The 19,824-nt window shown below is 41.5% G+C and overlaps 1 protein-coding gene across 1 annotated transcript; it reads right to left on the reverse strand.

Annotated features, from left to right (window-relative positions):
- Window positions 1-1,915: 1,915 nt before the first annotated feature.
- UBLCP1 (ubiquitin like domain containing CTD phosphatase 1) lies at window positions 1,916-19,509 on the reverse strand. The gene is made up of 11 exons (XM_084637396.1): window positions 19,356-19,509; window positions 15,107-15,297; window positions 14,485-14,576; window positions 14,000-14,085; window positions 13,793-13,908; window positions 12,533-12,631; window positions 11,472-11,509; window positions 8,646-8,744; window positions 8,029-8,145; window positions 5,544-5,671; window positions 1,916-2,933 (listed from the first exon to the last, which is right to left on the reverse strand). Exons 2-11 carry the CDS (start codon window positions 15,258-15,260, stop codon window positions 2,906-2,908), a joined length of 957 nt encoding a protein of 318 aa, XP_084493522.1. The 5' UTR covers window positions 15,261-15,297; window positions 19,356-19,509; the 3' UTR covers window positions 1,916-2,905.
- Between the last annotated feature and the right edge of the window lie 315 nt (window positions 19,510-19,824).

The raw sequence follows: 19,824 nt of genomic DNA on the forward strand, positions 1-19,824 counted from the left end.
TTCATTGGGGTATACAGTTAGTATGAGTCACTATTAAGGAGTTTTAAAATAGTTTCATATAAAATAATTGTGTATTTTAATATTATAGTAATTGCAACATATCCAAGTAAAAGGATCACTGTTTCAAAGCTTTCCATAACTTCAGGGTTTGTTACTAAGTATTTCTGGGCTGGAAATCTGTAAGCCAGTCTCTCTGATTTTGGCTCAGAAGTCTGAGGCATTTTGAATTAAAAAAAACCCCTAAACATAGTTTTATTTACCTAAAACAAAGATCTGCATTTAACAGCTTTCTGGTCTACTTATTTAAAATTCAATTAGGCTTGGCACAAAGCCACAAGGAGCAGTGGATAGGAAACTGTATATTTTTTGACAAGTCAGTCAGCTATGCTATAGCACGTTCATCTTAATGGCTCATTTGTGTCTGTAGCCTTGACAGTCTGACACTTAAGGCAGGTCTACCCTACAGCTGGGATCAACGCTCTGAGATCGATCCACCGGCAGTCAATTAAGCGGGTTTAGTGAAGACCTGCCAAATCGACAGCAGATCGCTCTCCAGTCGACCCCTGTACTCTACCCCTGACGAGAAGATTAAGTTGACAGGAGAGTTTATCCCATCGACCCCCCCACAAAGTGTAGACCCTGCAGTAACTCGACCTAAGGTACATCAACTCCAGCTACGTTGAGTTGCGTAGTGTAGGTTGACTTACTGGGTAGTGTAGACATAGCTTACTGCCCCAGTTCTCTTTCGAGACAGCTGTGCTCTTCAGTATCTCAACATCAGTCTAATCTGCGCTGGCCTATACCATACTCCCATTTCACAGATGCTCATCTCACAAGAGCTGTGTTATAGTATCAAAATTAAGAGGATGTGGCTAATTTATTTCTCCTTTAACACTATCTAATGGAAGAATGAAAATTGTTAATGGCTATTGATTAAAAAAAAGGAAGATCTATTCCTAAATCAACTGCAAGAAGTAACTGTAAAACTGAGCATAAGTCCCACTGTGATTTTCTATATGGTTATTTAATACCATCTTACCTTCAGAAATTCCAACAAGTCAGTCCTGGGTCGTGTACTATTCAGCATTTTCATTAATCACTTGGCTAAGGGGTTGAGAGTACACTTATAAAATTTGCAGACACCAAGCTGGGTGGGGTTTCAACCACTTTGGAGGACAGGACTAGAATTCAAAATAACCCTGATAAATTGGAGAATTGGTCTGAAATCAGAAGAAATTCAATAAAGAAAAGAGCAAAATACTTCACTTAGGAAGGAAAAAAAAATCAAATGCTCAACTATAAAATGGGGAATAATTGGCTAGGCAGTAGTACTGCAAAAAAGGATCTGGAAGTTACAGCAGCTCACACATTGACTATGAGCCACAAGGTGATATTACAAAAAAGACTAATGTAACTCTGCGGAGCAGTAACAGAAGGCCCTTATCCTGCAAACTGATCCATGTGGGCAGACTCTTATTAATTTCAGTGGGACTCCATGTGAATGCAAAGATGTGCCCTCTTGGATCTGATGGCAGAACTGTGGCCTTAAAGGTACATGTACTGGGCGCAGGTGTACAGCTAGATAAGGGCCTGATCCAGCTCCCACCCTTAAGGTCTATTTAGTTCAGTGAGAGTTTGATCAGTCCTGAAATGTAGTGTCATAGTTCATTTACCCAGTAAAGGTAGTTAACAAAGTACATCTCTTTCCCAACCTGTTTTCTTTGACAATAAAACCCAAAACCATTTCCCACTAAAATTAGGACAATTAGATGCAAAAATCCTCATGTGATTCAATGATAGGGTTATTCACACAGACGGGAAAAGAGGGTCCTTAAAAATTGTGTAAGATTAATATGGGGAAGGAGAAAGAGATCCTTGTTAAGAAAAATAACATAAGACACATGCAACCAACACGTTAAGAAAAAGGTATTTTATTTACACAACTGCTATAGTTCCTTAAGAACAATATATACCATCTTTATTTGAAAGGGTCAGTCTTCTTTCAAATACAAGAACTGCATAATGCAGGACTGTCAGTAATGCAAAACAGCAGTCACACATGACACTTCTATAGTGCAGGCTCAAGCAGCGCAAGTAAATTATACTTTAAAAACAGTATGGCTGAATATTATAATTGAAACACAGTGTTTGCACTTTGACAAGGTTAACTAGAACAGAACAAGGGTTTTGTTCATGCTTTAGTAGGAATGTGACTCTCATTTGAGGTTTACACCCTTTATCGGGTTAGGAGAATTTTTCTTCAGGCAGACTGCTTTTCACTTAAACAAGGTTGGATTTCTTTCCCTCTGTAATTTTGTCTTTTGTATTCCGGTAATCCACTGCTTTATAGTATAAGTTTGCACACAGGTATATATGTGCCTTAGAGATGGTGCTTTCCAATCTTGAACTGTCTTGCACAAAGAAACACTGACCTACTAATATATACCAAAATTAGACAGCTTGTATTTTATAGTCTTAAATAGTGGAATGGGAGAGGGAGACTGTTTCTAAGACAGAGGGGAAAGAGGACTGATAGAATTCAGAGAATGCCAAGACTAGCTCCTTACTCAACCTTTTTGGTCTAAACAATTGTTTTTCCAGTTTCAGAATGGTGTTGTTCTTTAATGGTTATGGGGGTATTATGGCAGCAATGAAAGAGAAAGTATTTTAAATAACACCGGAAATGAATGCAAGAAAAAGTAACTTATTTCTCTTTGAGCTTATTGCTGTGATCTTAAAAAAAAAAAAAAATTAGAACAAACCAACTGGAAGACCAAGTATAAGCAGTCATTCTGGTGTTTGAGTCAGTGTCCAGCACTATTGTGTTCTAGCAGAAAAGCAAGGAAAAGTCCAAAGATCTCAAATTATGTTTCCTTCAGTTCAGTGCCACAAGAGTTTATTAAAGCTATTGTCCTTGCTTCTTTGAAAGGTACCTGAAAGAAACAAAACAAATTATTTTTAACAAAATAAAATGGGGGGGAGGGGAGAATGTTAGTTAGTACACAAGCTGTCATAAATATAAAGGGAAGGTTAACCATCTTTCTGTATACAGTGCTATAAAATCCCTTCTGGCCAGAGGCAAAACCCTTTCACCTGTAAAGGGTTAAGAAGCTAAGGTAACCTAGCTGGCACGTGACCCAAATGACCAATGAGAGGACAAGATACTTTCAAATCTGGAGGTGGGGGGAACAAAGGGTTTTTCTGTCTGTGTGATGCTTTTGCCGGGACCAGATCAGGAAGGCAGCCTCAGAACTTCTGTTAAGTTAGTAAGTAATCCTAGCTAGAAATGCGTTAGATTTCCTTTTGTTTTTCCTCAGCCTCAAATCTGGCTAATTCCAACTTCTGTTGAACAGTGCAGTCTGTCATCCTAACCTCTCTGTTTTTAACTAACTTTACACCTGAGAGTTAGGAAAAAAAACCAAAAAAACCCCCCAAAAACCTGACTTGTAAAATTTTGCTGTGCTGTAACCCGATAGCTGTTTTCAACCTACAGAAAAATCCTTTTGTTATGCCTGTTGCTCTGTCCCCCAGGCAGACACACAGAATCTATCGCTGCAATCACCTTTTACAAAACTGGCTTTTAAAATCCTGCTGTGCTTCTAGTTCAAAACGATCCCACCACCCTGCCACCATGTCAAGGTTCCTTCCCCACTCTGAACTCTAGGATACAGATGTGGGGACCTGCATGCGAGACCCTCTAAACTTATTCTTACCAGCTCAGGTTAAAACTTTCCCAAGGTACAAACTTTGCCTTGTCCTTGAACCGTATGCTGCCACCACCAAGCGTTTTAAACAAAGAACAGGGAAAGAGCCCACTTGGAGATGTCTTCCCCCAAAATATCCCCCCAAGCCCTACACCCTCTTTCCTGGGGAAGGCTTGATAAGAATCCTCACAAATTTGTACAGGTGAACACAGACCCAAACCCTTGGATCTTAAGAACAATGAAAAATCAATCAGGTTCTTAAAAGGAGAATTTTAATTAAAGAAAAGGTAAAATAATCACCTCTGTAAAATCAGGATGGTAAATACCTTACAGGGTAATCAGATTCAAAACATAGAGAATCCCTCTAGGCAAAACCTTAGTTACAAAAAGACACAAAAACAGGAATATATATATTCCATCCAGCACAGCTTATTTTACCAGCCTTTACACACAAGGAAATCTAACGCATTTCTAGCTAGATTACTTACTAACTTAACAGAAGTTCTGAGACTGCCTTCCTGATCTGGTCCCGGCAAAATCATCACACAGACAGAAATACCCTTTGTCCCCCCTCCAGATTTGAAAGTATCTTGTCCTCTCATTGGTCATTTGGGTCAGGTGCTAGCTAGGTTACCATAGCTTCTTAACCCTTTATAGGTGAAAGGGTTTTGCCTCTGGCCAGGAGGAATTTTATAGCACTGTATACAGAAAGGTGGTTACCCTTCCCTTTATATTTATGACACGAGCTCTTTTATAATGACACTGCTTAAGAACCAGCATGCCTTTGAATGACTTATTACAAATGGAATGATTCAAGACCTATGATCATTAATGCACTGGGTGATGGAAAGGTGGTGGTTAGAGGCAGCTTTCAAGATTTCACCATCATTCCCCTCTGTGAAAAGTAGATTTCCTACAATCCAACACAGACATGGTTACTATTTTTGAAAGTAACAACTAACTAAATATACAAACACGTTTAAATGAAATTTCAGTTAATCAGAAATTACCTGAATAGCTCTCTCTCTAAGTTCTTTTGGTCTAAACATTCTGCTGTTAGGAGTCTGACAAATTCTGATGGAAGATGCCTTTAAACATTAAGGTTTTGATGACCATTCATTAAAGAGTAAGGCCATTCAATTACTCCACTTTTAGCAAGCTCCTCTCAAAGCTCAGGGCACTTGTATAAAAGATTATGAGGAAGACTTTCAAAAGCACAAATGAGAGTTAGTTGCCCAACTTCCCAATGACTTTCAATGGAAGTTAGGCACTTACCTGCCTTTTATGCCTTTGAAAATCTCCCCCCAAAGGCTATATGGCCTTAATACTTTACTGCCCAAACCTGGTGCACAACATAACCCCTCTGCATTGCATAAACCCTCATTAACAATTAAGAACCTCATTATATACAGTGATCCACATTTAACCACCTCCAACTCTTTAATCATATGTTCTGAAAAAAGACTGTAATATGCCCTGAAGGTTAATAAAGTTAGACTGTCAGACTGGGGGTGAGAAGAGAAGGACTTCCAGGCCCTCTGATTGAGAACACCCTAACCTCCATACCCCACTATAGAGCAGTTAGGTTGAACACTTCCACTGACCACAACTGCTATAGTATCACATGGAACAAGAGGTGCTCACCCAAACTGTCAGGTCCCAAACCATTTAGTGGGTTAGGTCATAAATCAAAGCCTTAAGTTCTAACCAAAAACTAGAGACCCATCCCATCTCAAGTTGAAGTGTGTGTAGCAGTGCAGTTTTTCCTTCCAGGTAATTTTAAAGCAGGATATGGTATTTAGGGATGATGGGAGGGAGAAAACTTGACATAGTCCTTACCTTTCCCAGTGTTTGTGATTCAGTTCCAAAAAGTCATCTAATTTTGCTATTTCTTTGAGGTACTGAGTAAGCTTTAAAAGCTCCTTGTCTTTATCCCGATTTAAATGTGCTTTCATAAAGGGTCTTATCTATTGAGAGACAGAAGTATAAGCATTTGCCTAACACAACACTTGCAATTCTCTCACATTTGGTTATTTGTGAATTAGGTATATTTTTTTATTATTTGTGAAGTAAGTATACTGTTCAGAGTAAGTTAGGCGTCCCTGCCACTCACTCATGTAAAGAGAAATCCCAGAAAAGTCTACACAAAAATAATCTGTATACAAACTATACCAACTAAGTCTTTTCCAGTATTGTATAGAACAGGGTACTTTATAGGCTTTTAATTCTTGAGAGATCTCATCCTTCATGAAATGCCCACCGCTTAAACCAACTAGAAAATAAAATTCTTGCTGTCTCATTTTTTTCAAACAGGAGCAAAGGAGGATACTCTTCATAATTACTTTCCCGCTAGTTAGTCCAGAAGTGCCTACAATCTGAAGCTCAGTTCACTAAAGTCTTAAGTTATGTGGTATGCATACTGCATTTGGAATCTGGACGCCTGGATGGCCATAACTGAGACATTTAAATGATCATTTCCACAAGTTTCTGTAGAAAACTTTCTACCTCATAGAAAGGAAGTCCCTTAAGTATCCATAACAGAACACTACTGTTACTTTTCTGTTCTCAGTCTGTTCCTGTTGCCATCTCACCACAGAGGTACAAAATTATAGTAAGAACTTAAGGTATTTTCCAGTCCCAGATCAATCTGCTGCTATTCTAGCTTGAACATGTCTATTACAGGTTATTTGACTTCTGAGTTAGTTAAAGGGACAGAGTCAAATACAAGTCAATTGAAGCGTCAGGTATTGCGTCTTCCCCAAATTCCCCTGCTAGTTTGTGGCATTACATTTTTCCCTACCATTTTTCTCTCCCCTATTATTCTGTGAAAGACGCCCCCACACACACCACCAAAAAGGGGGTGGAGAGAGGAACAAAGTAAAAATAACTGCACAAAACAAAACTGAAAAGGAAGTTTTGTGTCTCAGTAATCTCTGGTGTTGCTTGTAACAATAGAGGGTTCAAAAAACTTAAATGATTTTGAGTTGACTGTGACCTTTTAAAGGAGCTGTGAAACTCATTCCAAATCTCGCTATCTACTTGTATCATAAGCTTTTAGACAATCAGTGAAGCCCAAGTGGAGTGGCTGATTAAATTCTTTTGCCTTAGGTTGAAAATCTGATCTTGATTCCCTCTCCTCCAACATCCTCTCTCAACAACCACCTCCAATTTGTCTTGCTGTCAATATAATCTGGGCTGTAACACATTTGTGCTGTACCCCCGTGAACAAGTAATGATACTGTTCTGTCAGTCTCGCACTTCATCACGTCTCCCTCTAGTCAGACTCAACGGTCAAGCGATTTGCACTGGTCTGCCACAATTTCTAACACAACCAGATAGATTTTACAACAACAAGGGATGTAAGAATAGTTTTCAGTTCCTTGAACTTTGTGGCATTACCTCAACAACATGTCTCATCCAACACAAACATTTTACTAGGGTGACAGCTTCTTTGGAAAAAGAAGGCTTTAATATAGCTTTGCTGACAATTGCCTTAGTCTTGGTATGTGTTATACCTTTGCCTCATTTTAGCCACTCACCATTCTTCCCCCTCTACTTTACTAATAGCATTTTGCCATACACTTCTCTTAGGATTTTGCCCTGGAGGAATATCCTTGGGCAGTCCTGTCACAGAAAGAGCATTGATAATCTTCTGCTTCCCAAAACAGTGCACATTTCTTACTGAAAATTTCATACAATTTCACCCATCATATGTCCGTGTGCAAACATCTTGGAGTCCTATTTCTTAGACTGACAAGATTTTTTTTCCTCATGAACAACACGAGTTTAACAAGTTTAACCCATTATCAGAAATTCAAGCAGTGTTCTTTCTATTTACTGAATCAACATCAATAAAGAGGAGTCTGAAAACAAGTTAGTTGGCAATTTTGTTCCGTATGATAACTTGCATTTCTGCAGTACCACTGATTTCATAGGAGCAGGACCTTTTTTATATTGGCATACCTCTGATAAAGTATAGCAACAAGATATTTAATGTCATATATCCTATGTTTGTACAGCACCAAGCACAGTGGGGCCTAATCTGATTGGTCTTTAGTCTTCCTACTTCATTTCAGTAGTCTAAATGTTTCTACTTTAACAGTAAATCAAAATACCATATTCAGTACATCTCCCTTACTACTAAAAAGCAATTATCTAGTCCAAATAGTTGTTTTGTTTTTAAACTATCAAATATGCATTGTGTTTTGTTCATCAACATCTCACAGTAGTTTAAAAACACAGTAAAGAAATACAGAAAGCAGCTATAAGAAGTCAATTTACTTTCATTTGTTGCTGCTTTGCTAATAATTTCATTGAAAGTTACCTTTAGTCCATTTTGTGGGTTCATTAGAAAGTTTCGTCCAATATCATCAAACATGATAGTATTTTTCTTGTTGTAAAATTCCGAAAATTTGCCCCATATAACACCAAGAGGTTTCACCTGCAAATAGAAGTGTGTAAGAGTTACCTGAGGTAAAACACATGATGTAAAGATTGCAAGAGATGTGGAAATCATACCATCAGTATTGCAACTTTACTGTACTTTTCACTTATCCTTTTGCTGAAGAATTAGCAGGTGCATGCAGTCTATTGTCTTCAATATAGTACTTCAAAATTACTCATTAAATGTATATCGTGAAAAGTAGTCTTGTGACACAAATGAATGTTCTCCTAATAGCCCTATTTATTAGTTGTTTGACCGCCACATTGTCTATTATAACCAAAGAACGACTGTAAATTCAAAATGCTACAGTGAGATTGTTCTTCCCAGTCCCCCTTCCTGAACTTCAGGTGGTTTTTAGGATTTTCTTATGTGCAAGTCCCAACACAAACAAAAATATATAAAGGGGGTTCCGATCACCAGCTATTTTAAAAGAGAAAAAACTTTGCTGTTTAAAAGGAGGAAAGCCATTAATCTAGGAAATACAAAATGATTCTTACATCTATTAGTCCTCTCCTTGGAGTGTGCACCGTTATCATGGCAGCACTGTCCAACATGAAGGTTATCTTGTAGTTTGCATTTGTACTCACTCCCAGCTCCTGGGTAACAGAGATTAATAATTGAAATTCCAGACAGACAGTTTTACTGCTATCAATTAAAAACTTTGATTGCAACACATTATATTTGTGAAGGGGTCAGCGGCGGAGGATGAATGGAGACATGCAAAAAATAGATTTCTACTCTCCTATTCAGCGAGAATAAAGTACAGAATTCTACTAACAGAAAAAACTGGTGAGAGTGTAGTATTGCAATTCCTCGGGCCAAACTTCATAAACTGACATCAGAATAAAATCAGTGAGTTCAGTGAAGAGAGAAGATACAGAGAGCTTCTGACCCACCTCAGTATCATCCCTGTATCCACAACAAGCAAGAAGAGAAGAGGGGGCAATGTTCTCCAAAATTTCTAGATGATGTCGACCCCCGCTCAGTCTCTAGAGCTAAGTGTGTAACAAAGAGCGTGTGTTTTCCTTTCTTCAATTTGCTCCTGTTCCACATTATAGCCAGGCCCAACGACCAAGCAAATATGATAGTAGTCAACATGTGGGACAGTAAGTAAGTGCCTAATGAAAGGATCAGCCTTGCAACAGATGTGGCTCACCTTTTATAGACCTGGCCACTCCTGAAACAATGGGAGCACAGACAACTTAGATCATTTATAGAAAATAATCTTTGAGTAAATGACACTGCATCATTTCTATTTCAAATCCTTTCTTAAAACTATCATGTAACACTAAACTTTGCTATAATGTGTAAATTTTATTTATTCCTTTGTTGCACATACCAGAATTAAAATTCAGAACCATGCGCCAAGTAAGCACAAACCATCCACTGCAACAGCTTTCCTTCAGACATCTAGCCACACCTGAATGCCTTGCTGTTATGTACAAAGTGAATCTTCTTACAAATGAAGAGTGCTCTCTACATAGATCAGTGTCAGTGTTATACCAAAGCAAAATGCTAAACAGCATCTGAATTCCATTTATGTGTGTGTGATAAGAATAAAATTGAACTGAGTTATTCTGCCTCATTTTTGTTGCTGCAGATGTTACCTCTGAGAACTAACAACGTGTGGTGGTCCTTTAAGGACAGCTCCAGAACTTTTTTCTGTTTCAGCCCTTTAAGGCCAGGTACTTTGGGGGTGGTTGTTCCCAAATGGAGGATGCAAACTGTAGGCTAGAAGCAACATAAGCTTGAAGCTATGGAAGGGGACAACTATACAAGAGAGGTCTTCTACTCAGTTTAGAGAGAGAAGCAGCAAACTGCTATCGGTGGGAATCAAGTGACCAAGATTGAGGCCTGGACCACAGTGGGGCTCCCAGCAGAGAAGGAAACCAGGAAGGCCTGAGTATGAAGCAGATACAGCTGAGTTTAGACCAAATGACTGCTTTGCTATCCAGGACTACCTGCAGCCCATGGTAGAGGGAGATCACACAGGCGCCCCTGGGGCGCCGAGGTACCATCTAGAGGTAGTCTGGTTCTATCCCAGCAATCAAGGGGAGATTGTTGCATGTATCTAGGGAATGGGCTGTGGACAAAGAAAGGCAAATTATTGGTTTTCTGGATCTCTTATTTCATTAGACTTTCCTTTACCTATGACAGGACGATTGTTGGTTTTATCTAGAGTGCTGACCAACCAGAGAGGGGAAACTGAGGCAGCAGCTGCACCTCACATGAGTGGTAAGCAACCCTTTTACAAAGATATTTAATCATATATCCACATTGGTTTGAAACCATTTTTTAGTACCAGTGAACTGAAATGTAAACTCTCTGAAGTTTCCCTCGCAATAAACGCTAGCCAATAAAAAAATAAGAGCAGGAAAGTCTGACAGACTAATTTATCATAGTGAGGTACAATTGACCATAGTTAAGGATGGGTCATGTTTACCATTCTCACCCCAATTTCATTCATAACTCAAAGCTTTCATAGCTTTGCCTGAAGTTCTCGATCACTGATCTCTATCTGAAGCTGATTTATAAAAAGACCATGACTATTCTGAGCATAAGCAAAGTGGAAAATATACTTGTCCCAATTAAAAAAACACTCAAAAAATGGCAGCTACAAAGCCAAAACAGCAGAAGTACAAAAGGCATAAATCTGGAACTGAAACTGGTTTTGATTTGACTGAGTTTTGAGAATTTGAAAATTACAAAGCAAGCACACAGTAATTTTTACTAAGCTCACTAAGTGGATAGCTAAAGCTAGCTGCAAATATGTTCACAGCTAAGTCAGCTGTGCTGTCACTAGCTAATTGTCTATTGCGCTTAAATCAGTAAAGAACTGGATCTGAAAGGGCTCCTATGGACTTTGTAAGAGGCACAGGAGAGAGCAGAACTCCACCATTGGGGAAGGTGCAAGGAAAAAATGGGAGGGGTTCCCTCCTGCTGTTCTCTAGGATGCTACATGTGTATCTATGGACACTTAAAACTGCATTACATTTATGAAAAATAGTATTTGATATAATTACAGATTATATATACAAATGAGAGCAAAATCTGCATGACCAATCTAATCTCTAGCACCTCCTAGCGCATTTGTATGGAATTCTAAAATTAGGATTATTCTCAGTTTTGTGAGGGAGACTGTTTTAAAAACACTAGGAACTTTTAGAAAACCCAAACAGCTTTTTATCGCCCTGCCCACACTCCCTAACTGCTAGTATTGCTATATAAGCTGCTGAACACAGTCCGATTAAAGGTTTCAAACCCCTATCTACCAAATACTAACAACATAACAGAAACAAATGATATTTCCAGACATAACTTACTTTCATTTTAGCTTCAATCCACTTCATATTAGTAGCAGCTAAAACAAGGGGAGGAGGGAGAAGAACACTTTATCAAGATGAACCAGTGAAAGGTAAAGTTTCAGTTCTTTTAAACTATCATTTCTGTTTAACTGCTTGGTACAAGTTAAACTATCATTACATTTTCCCTCCACCACTGTCCTCAAGTTTGTTTCCTATATAAAATATTTAGTTGAAACTAATTCCTTTTAGCTTGAAAAAGCTAACAGACTAGATCAAATTCTGCACACACTTTAAAAGGCAGACTATTTAAACTAAATTAACCATTTTGCTGTAACATGATTAAAGCTAGATTAAAAAAAATTAGACCGTAGCTCAGCTCGAGACAAGCCTCAACCTGCGAGAAGACAGGAAACCAACTGGTGTGTTAGGGCAAATTAGTGACCACCCTGTAATAATGGCAGAGTTTTGCTTGTTTCCTGCCCCACTCTGCTGATGAATACGCTTTATCTATTGGCTGCTTTGGGATATATGCACATCATCAAGCAGCGTATGGGTGTTTAACATACATCTTGATCCCTTCAATTACTTGTTAATCTGTACAAAGTAATATTCGATATTGTTTTATACCCTGTTCATTTCTTCACCACATTCATTTATTTGCCTGGGCAGTATACTGTGTTTAGCTACATAGAATCATAGAATCTCAGGGTTGGAAGGGACCTCAGGAGGGCATCTAGTCCAACCCCCTGCTCAAAGCAGGGCCAATCCCCAATTTTTGCCCCAGATCCCTAAGTGGCCCCCTCAAGGATTGAACTCACAAGCCTGGGTTTAGCAGGCCAACGCTCAAACCACTGAGCTATCACATGAGGTCTACCATCTTTCTAAAAATAGATCTAATCACTACTGAGCATGAACCGACTACTCACTCAGGGATTAAATTCAATACAGCCAAAATTAAGGTATTGCATAAGGTTTTACAATAAACAGCAAAAGATGCAATTATATTTAACAACTTTACTGCAGCATCCCACATGCTAAACAATTCACAAGATTTTCATTTGGTAAAGAAAATAACTTACACCAAATTACAATATCATAATCTTCATATGCAGACGTCAGGAATTCATGAAGGTATGGCCTCATTAACTCTACCCCAGTTTCTGCACATGACCTATGGTCTGAGAGGAAAACAAACAACTCATTATTAGTTTAGCATATTTTTTGTTAAATCCAATTCCTGTATGGGCCCCATCAATGAAACACCCAACACTACAAAAAAACAATGAATAAATTCTCCTAAATCCTATTATACAGGGAAGTTGTATCCCCACTCTGGGAACTAAAGCAGAGAGACTGTAGCTTGCCCAAGCCTGTGGCAGAACCAAAAATGTAACATAGGTTCCCTCAGACAGAGTCCAGTTAACCATAGGACCATTTTTCCTCCTTTATTTCAAAAGGCAATATTTGTGACCATGTGCCTTAATGATTCTTACTGTCAAACACATAAACATAACAGTCTGCCTTCATTAGAAAATGGCTTCCTGTGAAACTCTCATTATTACAGCACCTTCAACTCATGTTCTTACTAATGACTTGAATTCTGATCCTGGATTACAAACATCTCACACATAATTTTTTAGGGGGTTGGAGGAAAGGAGAGAGAAAGATAATTGGCAAGGTTTAGAGTCAAACTCCATAATGTCCCCATATCCCAATACAGTCTGTGAAGTCATAAGAAAACACTGATCTCTCAGAGAAACCATTTTGGTAGTTTAAATATGCAATGCATTATGGAGTGGTGTTTCAAAACTCCATGGAGAATCAACACTGAACTAATCTCCTCTTACCAAAAAGAGAAACATTATCACCTACAGGTTGACTTTATCATATTTAAAATAAGTGTTTTTCCATTCACTGCCACCTCAATGCCTGGGACAGCATACAAAAGGAAAATTACACCGGACCCTCGCTAGAACACACGTCTATATAGCACAAATTCGCATATAATGCGGTTGCAGCCACGGATCCCAAATTTAAATTACTTTAATTGCAATTCATTTTAATGCGGTCCCTGCTATAATGCGGTACCGTGCATGGATCCCAAATCCCGTGTTTATGTATTGTGGCCTTAAATCAACAGTATTCAATGTTGATAAAGCACAAGGCTATTTTAAAAATAGTAGCAATGCAAGACAAAAAAACAGTACAAGGCAGCAGTATGGTGGTACAAGCAGATGGTATTAACTGTGACTTGTAAGGGGAAAAATACCTATCAAAGGCTAACATAGTAGTTAATGACCAGACTAATTTCTTAAAAAAAAAAAAGTTTGATAACTTACCAAACAGTGTGTAATCAACATCTAGTACCAACAGCTTTTTCCCTTCCCTAGGAGGATTCAGAATTTCCACTTTGTACTCTTTGACTCTGCGGGAAATTTTTAGTAGGTTTTCTTCCCTAATACAACAGTACATACAGTTATAGTTAACAAGTGAGGACTGAACATTCAGCAACATTGCAATCTTTTCTTAAAATGGCTATAACACACCTATTTTCTACTTCAACAACTTCTTCTTCAATATCAAAGTCATTGACTACATCATCATTGTCAGGGGGTGGTCCAAGGACATCCTCCTAGAAGGATGAAAAAATACAGCAGCATTAAAATAAACACAATTGAATCTCAGGATTTTGTTACAACACATTACAGGAAAAAGATAAAACTGCTTAATCTATATGCTTTTCATTTTAACAGTGGCACAATTAGTGAAACGTTTCAGAGGTGCTAGAAGCACATAACAGAGCTTATACTTAAGACTGATCACTACAGCAATTATAACAAGCAAATCTATTACAGTTCTACAGGGAAGTTCATTTTACACACAAGGCAGGAGCAGCAAAGTTGGTATGGTGCCATTATTCTTAAACTAACTAGTCTCTGGAACACTAGAATTTCAGTCACAATTAGGAAACACATGACAAAGTGTAGTTCATAATTTTATAGAAACAAATGGGCAAAAAGAAAATGTTTACCAAACTCTCTTCACGAGTTCCCATCATCATGATTTTAGTATTTGGTTTCAGTTTGAGAGCTCCGAGCTTAACATCATTGTCTGCAGGTTTGCCTACAATACAAGCAGATCATTGTTTTCGCACTGAAGTCGAGGGATTTCATTTGGTTTAAGATGACAGACCCATACTAAATACCATGTCATTGGAGCCTCAGTTTCCCTATGTCACTAACACGTTCAAGGATAGACTATTATTATGAACCTGTATTAATACAGAGTAATGCCAAACTGAAATAAAAAATTACTTATATTACAACAGTGCTTTGAATCTCCAATCAAGACAGGGGCTTCATTGCCCAGGTACTATACATAAAATCCCTCTCATACTTGCAGTTTACTTTTTTTTTTAAAAAAAAACTTTGACTGATGTGAAATTTCTGCAAATTATTTAAAAACAGGCATGATGTACCAATGCTAAGCAACATCCCGTGACGTGTGACATCCCTGTGAACACACCCATCCAAAATCCATAGCCATTCGGGTGGGGAGGAGAGAGCTCCACTGGGGTATACAGCTTGGACACACAAAAGCAGATTCTTCCTCTGAGTTACGCAGCTCCACCAATAACTAATGTGAAGAATTACCTTTCATTTTAAGTCCAAGCAGCTTTTGGCGCTCTGGTAGCACTCCTGTAAGGCCTTTGAGAGATTGTTTAAGATCTAACACTGTATCATCTTCTGATAATGAGGTTATAGAATATTCCTGTCCACCCCATTTTATTATGAGAGAGAGAGACATCCTTGAAGCATATGTTCAGTATTACTGCCAGCGATATCTGCAAGAAGGGAAGGGACAAAGAGATGGTGATATTAAAAAAAATACAGAAGTGAGAAAAGCATTTAATTGGAAGGCAATTAAGTTTATACTTACAGTATTTTAAAAGCTGCAGTATTACTTAGGTTGTTTGTTTAAAGTTTTTAATTTTGTATGAACTGCAGCAGCTATGACCAAGTTTTAAAACTGAGGGATAAAGTGCAGAGCTAAAACTGGGGCCTGTAGTTACATTTGTATTGAATTTAGCAGTATTATATTCATTAAGGTGCTCCAACAATGCTGATTCAATGCACATCCAGCCCAGTCTATGCTAGTAGCACCCAACTATAGTAAAGCAGCGTCACAATCATAGTCACTGCAAATCTCAACTGCACTAAGGAACTATTAAGCAATGAGACTGTCAAGAGTGTGAGTTCTACACATGTAATTATGGAAGAACTACGTATAAATATATTTCTAATCTTGACAGTTAGATTTAAGCATTAGCCTTGCCTACTCATTTACACCATTACAGATGTGTAATACAACACACTCCAGGGCATATTTTATTGTGCCATTATCAAAGTAGGTGTGTGAAAACAAAGCCAAAGCACTTGCCCAGACAATGCAATTACATCATAATAAGTACCTTATAGTTCACTCAAAACAACCCTATTGTTGATTTACTTAGTATCATTTATACCAACTGTGTCCAAAACAGCTTACAGTTAAGTCACACACAGCAACATACAAATAGCAGAGGGAAAGAGAGATGAGTAGTATAGAGAAGGGAAGAAAACATGGTTTCTGTTGAGGTTTGAAAACGGGTGGAGAATCAGTGAGGGTACAAGGTCAAAGGAAGGCTGTTCCAGATTAGCAGGAGGGGAAGAGGAGAAGGCTCCTGTATCACCAGTGATAAACTGTCCCAAGGGACAAACAGAAGGTTGGCATTAGAAAGTGGAAAGAGCTGATGCACAGAAGTGCTGAGGACATCTACAGCAAGTGCATGGAAGTGTTTAAAAATAAGTAAGGCAAGTTGGAACTACAGACTGAAAAGAAATTGTCAGATGCTTTAAATCTGATTTTTTTTTTTCTATTTGATGCTCTCTCCAGTGTTCTACCTCAGAATTATCTGGATCTCAGCCGTACTAGTCGTATTGGAAAAACCCAGGAGGTGGGCAGGCGCATGCCCACCTACTGCTAAAGGCCCCTCCCCCAGCCTAGCGGGAGGGACCACTGGACCCAGGGACCAACTGATTGCGGGGGACAACTAATGAAAAACAGGGATCGGAGTGAAGGTCAAAGGTTCAAAATGAGGATACCGGATGGGGACACTAAGCAGAGAACCCCGGACCGTGCCCACTGCTCCTCAAAGCTGTTGAGGGAGCCAGCGGACGCTGCTCAGTGGAACTCTGCCCGGATGCATGAAACTAGGGAGGAACGGAAATAGGCCCCGCAGTCGCAGAGCACCCCCTCGTCTAACATCCTCCTCCTGGTATTATAGATGGTAACTTTGGCCAGAGCCAGGAGGAGGAAGTCCCGAGACCTCCTCGTCAACATGGGGCCACAGATAGGGTGTGCAAAAAGGAACAAGTGTGGGGAGAAGTGCAGCCATAACCTCAATAAGAGGTTCTGGAGGAGCCAGAATAGGGGCTGCAACCTGGCGCATTCAAGATAGGCGTGCGCCAGCAAAAGGGGAAGGCCTCAGGATGAACCGTGCCAGGTGCATGCCCGTGCTCACAGCTCCATGAAGGAGCCGTCAACTAATGTCTCCAGCGGGCCATGGGACCAAGGTGAAATAAAGGCTGGCCCACCGGGGCTCCTCACCCACTTTAGATGGAAGATAGTCCCGCCATTTGGTGTCGGGGCGGGACACGAGGGTGAGGAAATGCAGTGTATGGAGCACGAGCATGTACAGATGGTTTCTGGGTGCGGTTCGAAACTGGACTGGCTGCAAGGTATGCAGCCGGCTCGGAGTGTGGGAGCGGGGAGGCGGTGGGGGGCTCGCAGAACAGGGGCCCCTGGTTCCCACACGGGAAATTGAACCTGGGCCGCCTGGGTGAAAACCAGGAATCCTGACCACTAGACCACAAGGGATACTAGTGCTCACCACACCCTTGCTCTATTAGGCACAGGGAAGTAATTGTTCAATGACACCAATCAAATCAGATGAGGACAGAAGGCTTGTATAGTCCTGAGAATACCACAGTCCACACCTCCTCATTAACGCTCCTAACTGCCACATATACACAACTGAACAGGAGAGGTGATAAAAAAAATTGAGGGTTTTATTCTAAATCCTTCAAGACAGATATGCATCCAATATTATCCTGTATGGTCGCTCAAAAAGAAAAATTATTATTTGTATCAGAGTAGCACTTAGAGGCCCCTAGCAAACTCAGACCCCATGGCAGTAAGTGATGTACAAACACAGAGTAAGAGATGATCCCTGCCCAGAAGAGTTTACAGTCTAAGTACGCAAGAGAAAGAGCATATATCCCCATGTTCCAGATGAGAAAGTAGGCCCAGACAGAATAAGTGACTTGCCCAAGATCACACAGGGAACTGGGATTGAGCCATGAACTGAAACCAGATCTCTCACATGTCAGTCCTGTGCTTAACATACAAGATCAGCCTTCCTCTCTTGTACAGCCACTTAAGCAACCATCTATTGCTGCTGGAGTACACCACCTTCAGGTGCCTGGTATCAGAAGCAGATAACAGATCTGAATTAACTTCATCCACAGCCAAGAGATCATCAGTTATCAGAACCAATCAGCTTTCTCAAATGTGCCCAGGATGGGCCTAGAAGGAAACAGCTGGATCAAAGAGAGCAAAGGACTTCATGCACTGCTGAAGCTACATCAGCTTCCTCAAGAATCTTCCATTAAAAAAATTAAAGTGCGATAAACCTGCAGCATCAAGAGATTTTATTGGGCATAGGTCTAGTAGTCATTTATTTAGCAACAGCTAGCATCATGCCCTCCAAAAGTGACCCCAGCACCTTCCCATTGGTCTTCACTAGCTGAGAGGAACTAGGTTCTAATTCAGATTGTGTCTGCATGTCACCCAGCACCCCCTGAACTTCAGTGAGCAACACTGGGGGAAACTTGGTCTCAGATGACTTGCCACCCCCCTCCCCCAAGACAAACAGCGCTGTCCAAATCCAAAGGCTCTTATCTGGAAAGTGAGAGAGCGCACCTCACTGTCAGGAACACTCAGCTCTGCTAGTGGATGCAAACAGATTAACCAGCTTGTTCGCCACCCAGAAGAATGTTTCCAGTTAGAAATTCAGATGTTATGGTGGAGATAAAGCTCTCTGCATCTTGCACAGCTGCAAAAGTTCTGTTTTGGTCAAACTCAGAATGACTTCCATTGCTAGCGCTCCATAGTCTCCCTTTCACTTCACCTATCATAGGTCTTCTGTATACCAGGGCTCTGAGGAGTCACAGCTTAGACCATTATTCAGAAATGGAAGACAAGACACGAGGGCCTACCAAGCTAGTAGGGGCCAGTGGGCCTACTCTAACGAGGCTCCTACAACCAAGGCTCGTGACCGCTCTCATTTTTCCTTAATGCAACAGACACATGCGTAAGCACCTACACCCCAAAGGCAGGGGAGAGTTTCTAAACCTGCGGGTTAGCAACTCCCACCGCCTGCACACTGAGATACCATCCCACCGCCCACAGTGACCGCCTCGCCCCAGGCCGCCATGTCAGCCCGTCTCCCCGGCACGCCGCAGGCCCGCACCACGAGCGGCGAGGCTACCGCCCCCCATCACCGGCGTGCCCGGGGCCTCGCCACGCGCCGTGCCGCCGGCCCCCCGCGGCCCGTCCCGCGGCCCGCAGGCCCTCGCCAGCCAGGGCGATGGCTGGTGCCCTGCAGCCAGCGGCATCGGGGGCGCACCTGTGGCACCCACCCAGCTCAGTCCAGCCACGGCGCTGCCCCCCCGCCCGCCGGGCACGGCCCGTGAGGAAGAAGCGCCCCCCCCCCCGCTGCATCCCCACGGAGCGGTGTGGGAGAGGGATCCCAGTCCCGACTGCGGGCGGCCGCAAAGGGCCCTTCGCCCCCTCACTCACCCTGGGTAACGGAACCGGCACTTTCCCGGTACCGGCCACACCGGAAGCGGAACTTGCCGTCACCCCCGCGACCCGGAAGTAGTAGTGGAGAAGGACCCGGATGTGGCTGGACAGGCGTCAGGACTGGGCCATCCACTTCCCGCCGCCGAGCGCGCGCAGCCCACCGATAACCCGGATGTGCGCGCGGCACCACCTGGGCAAGGGGCCTCGGCACAGTGCGCGTGCGCCCTCGAGTCTCGACGGGACGAGAGCGGGGGCGTCGGGCGAGAGACAAGGAGCTGAAGGGGGGGGGCCGGCCTGGGTGGCGGTGGGAGGGGCTGCAGTGCTGAAGGGGACCCAGGGTGGCTGGGCCTTTGGGGTGAGCCTCCCGGGTCGGGGGGCGCTGAAGGGCTAGGCCCCCGGGGAGGGGCGCTGAAGGGCAGGGAAGGGAGGCCTAGGCCCCCGGGGAGGGGGGCACTCTGAGGGGGAG

The sequence above is a fragment of the Lepidochelys olivacea genome (assembly GCF_965140295.1).
Source record: "Lepidochelys olivacea isolate rLepOli2 genome assembly, chromosome: 8".
Classification (NCBI taxonomy): Eukaryota; Metazoa; Chordata; order Testudines; family Cheloniidae; genus Lepidochelys; species Lepidochelys olivacea.

Excerpts from the sequence above, each read along its gene's own strand:
- UBLCP1 (XM_084637396.1), bottom strand. The coding sequence starts at position 15,260 with ATGTCTCTCTCTCTCATAATAAAATGGGGTGGACAGGAATATTCTATA. Across the intron at positions 8,146-8,645 it reads CAAGGAGAGGACTAATAGAT|GTGAAACCTCTTGGTGTTAT; the intron begins GTAAGAATCATT and ends TTCTATTTGCAG. Across the intron at positions 2,934-5,543 it reads AATCACAAACACTGGGAAAG|GTACCTTTCAAAGAAGCAAG; the intron begins GTAAGGACTATG and ends TGTTTCTTTCAG.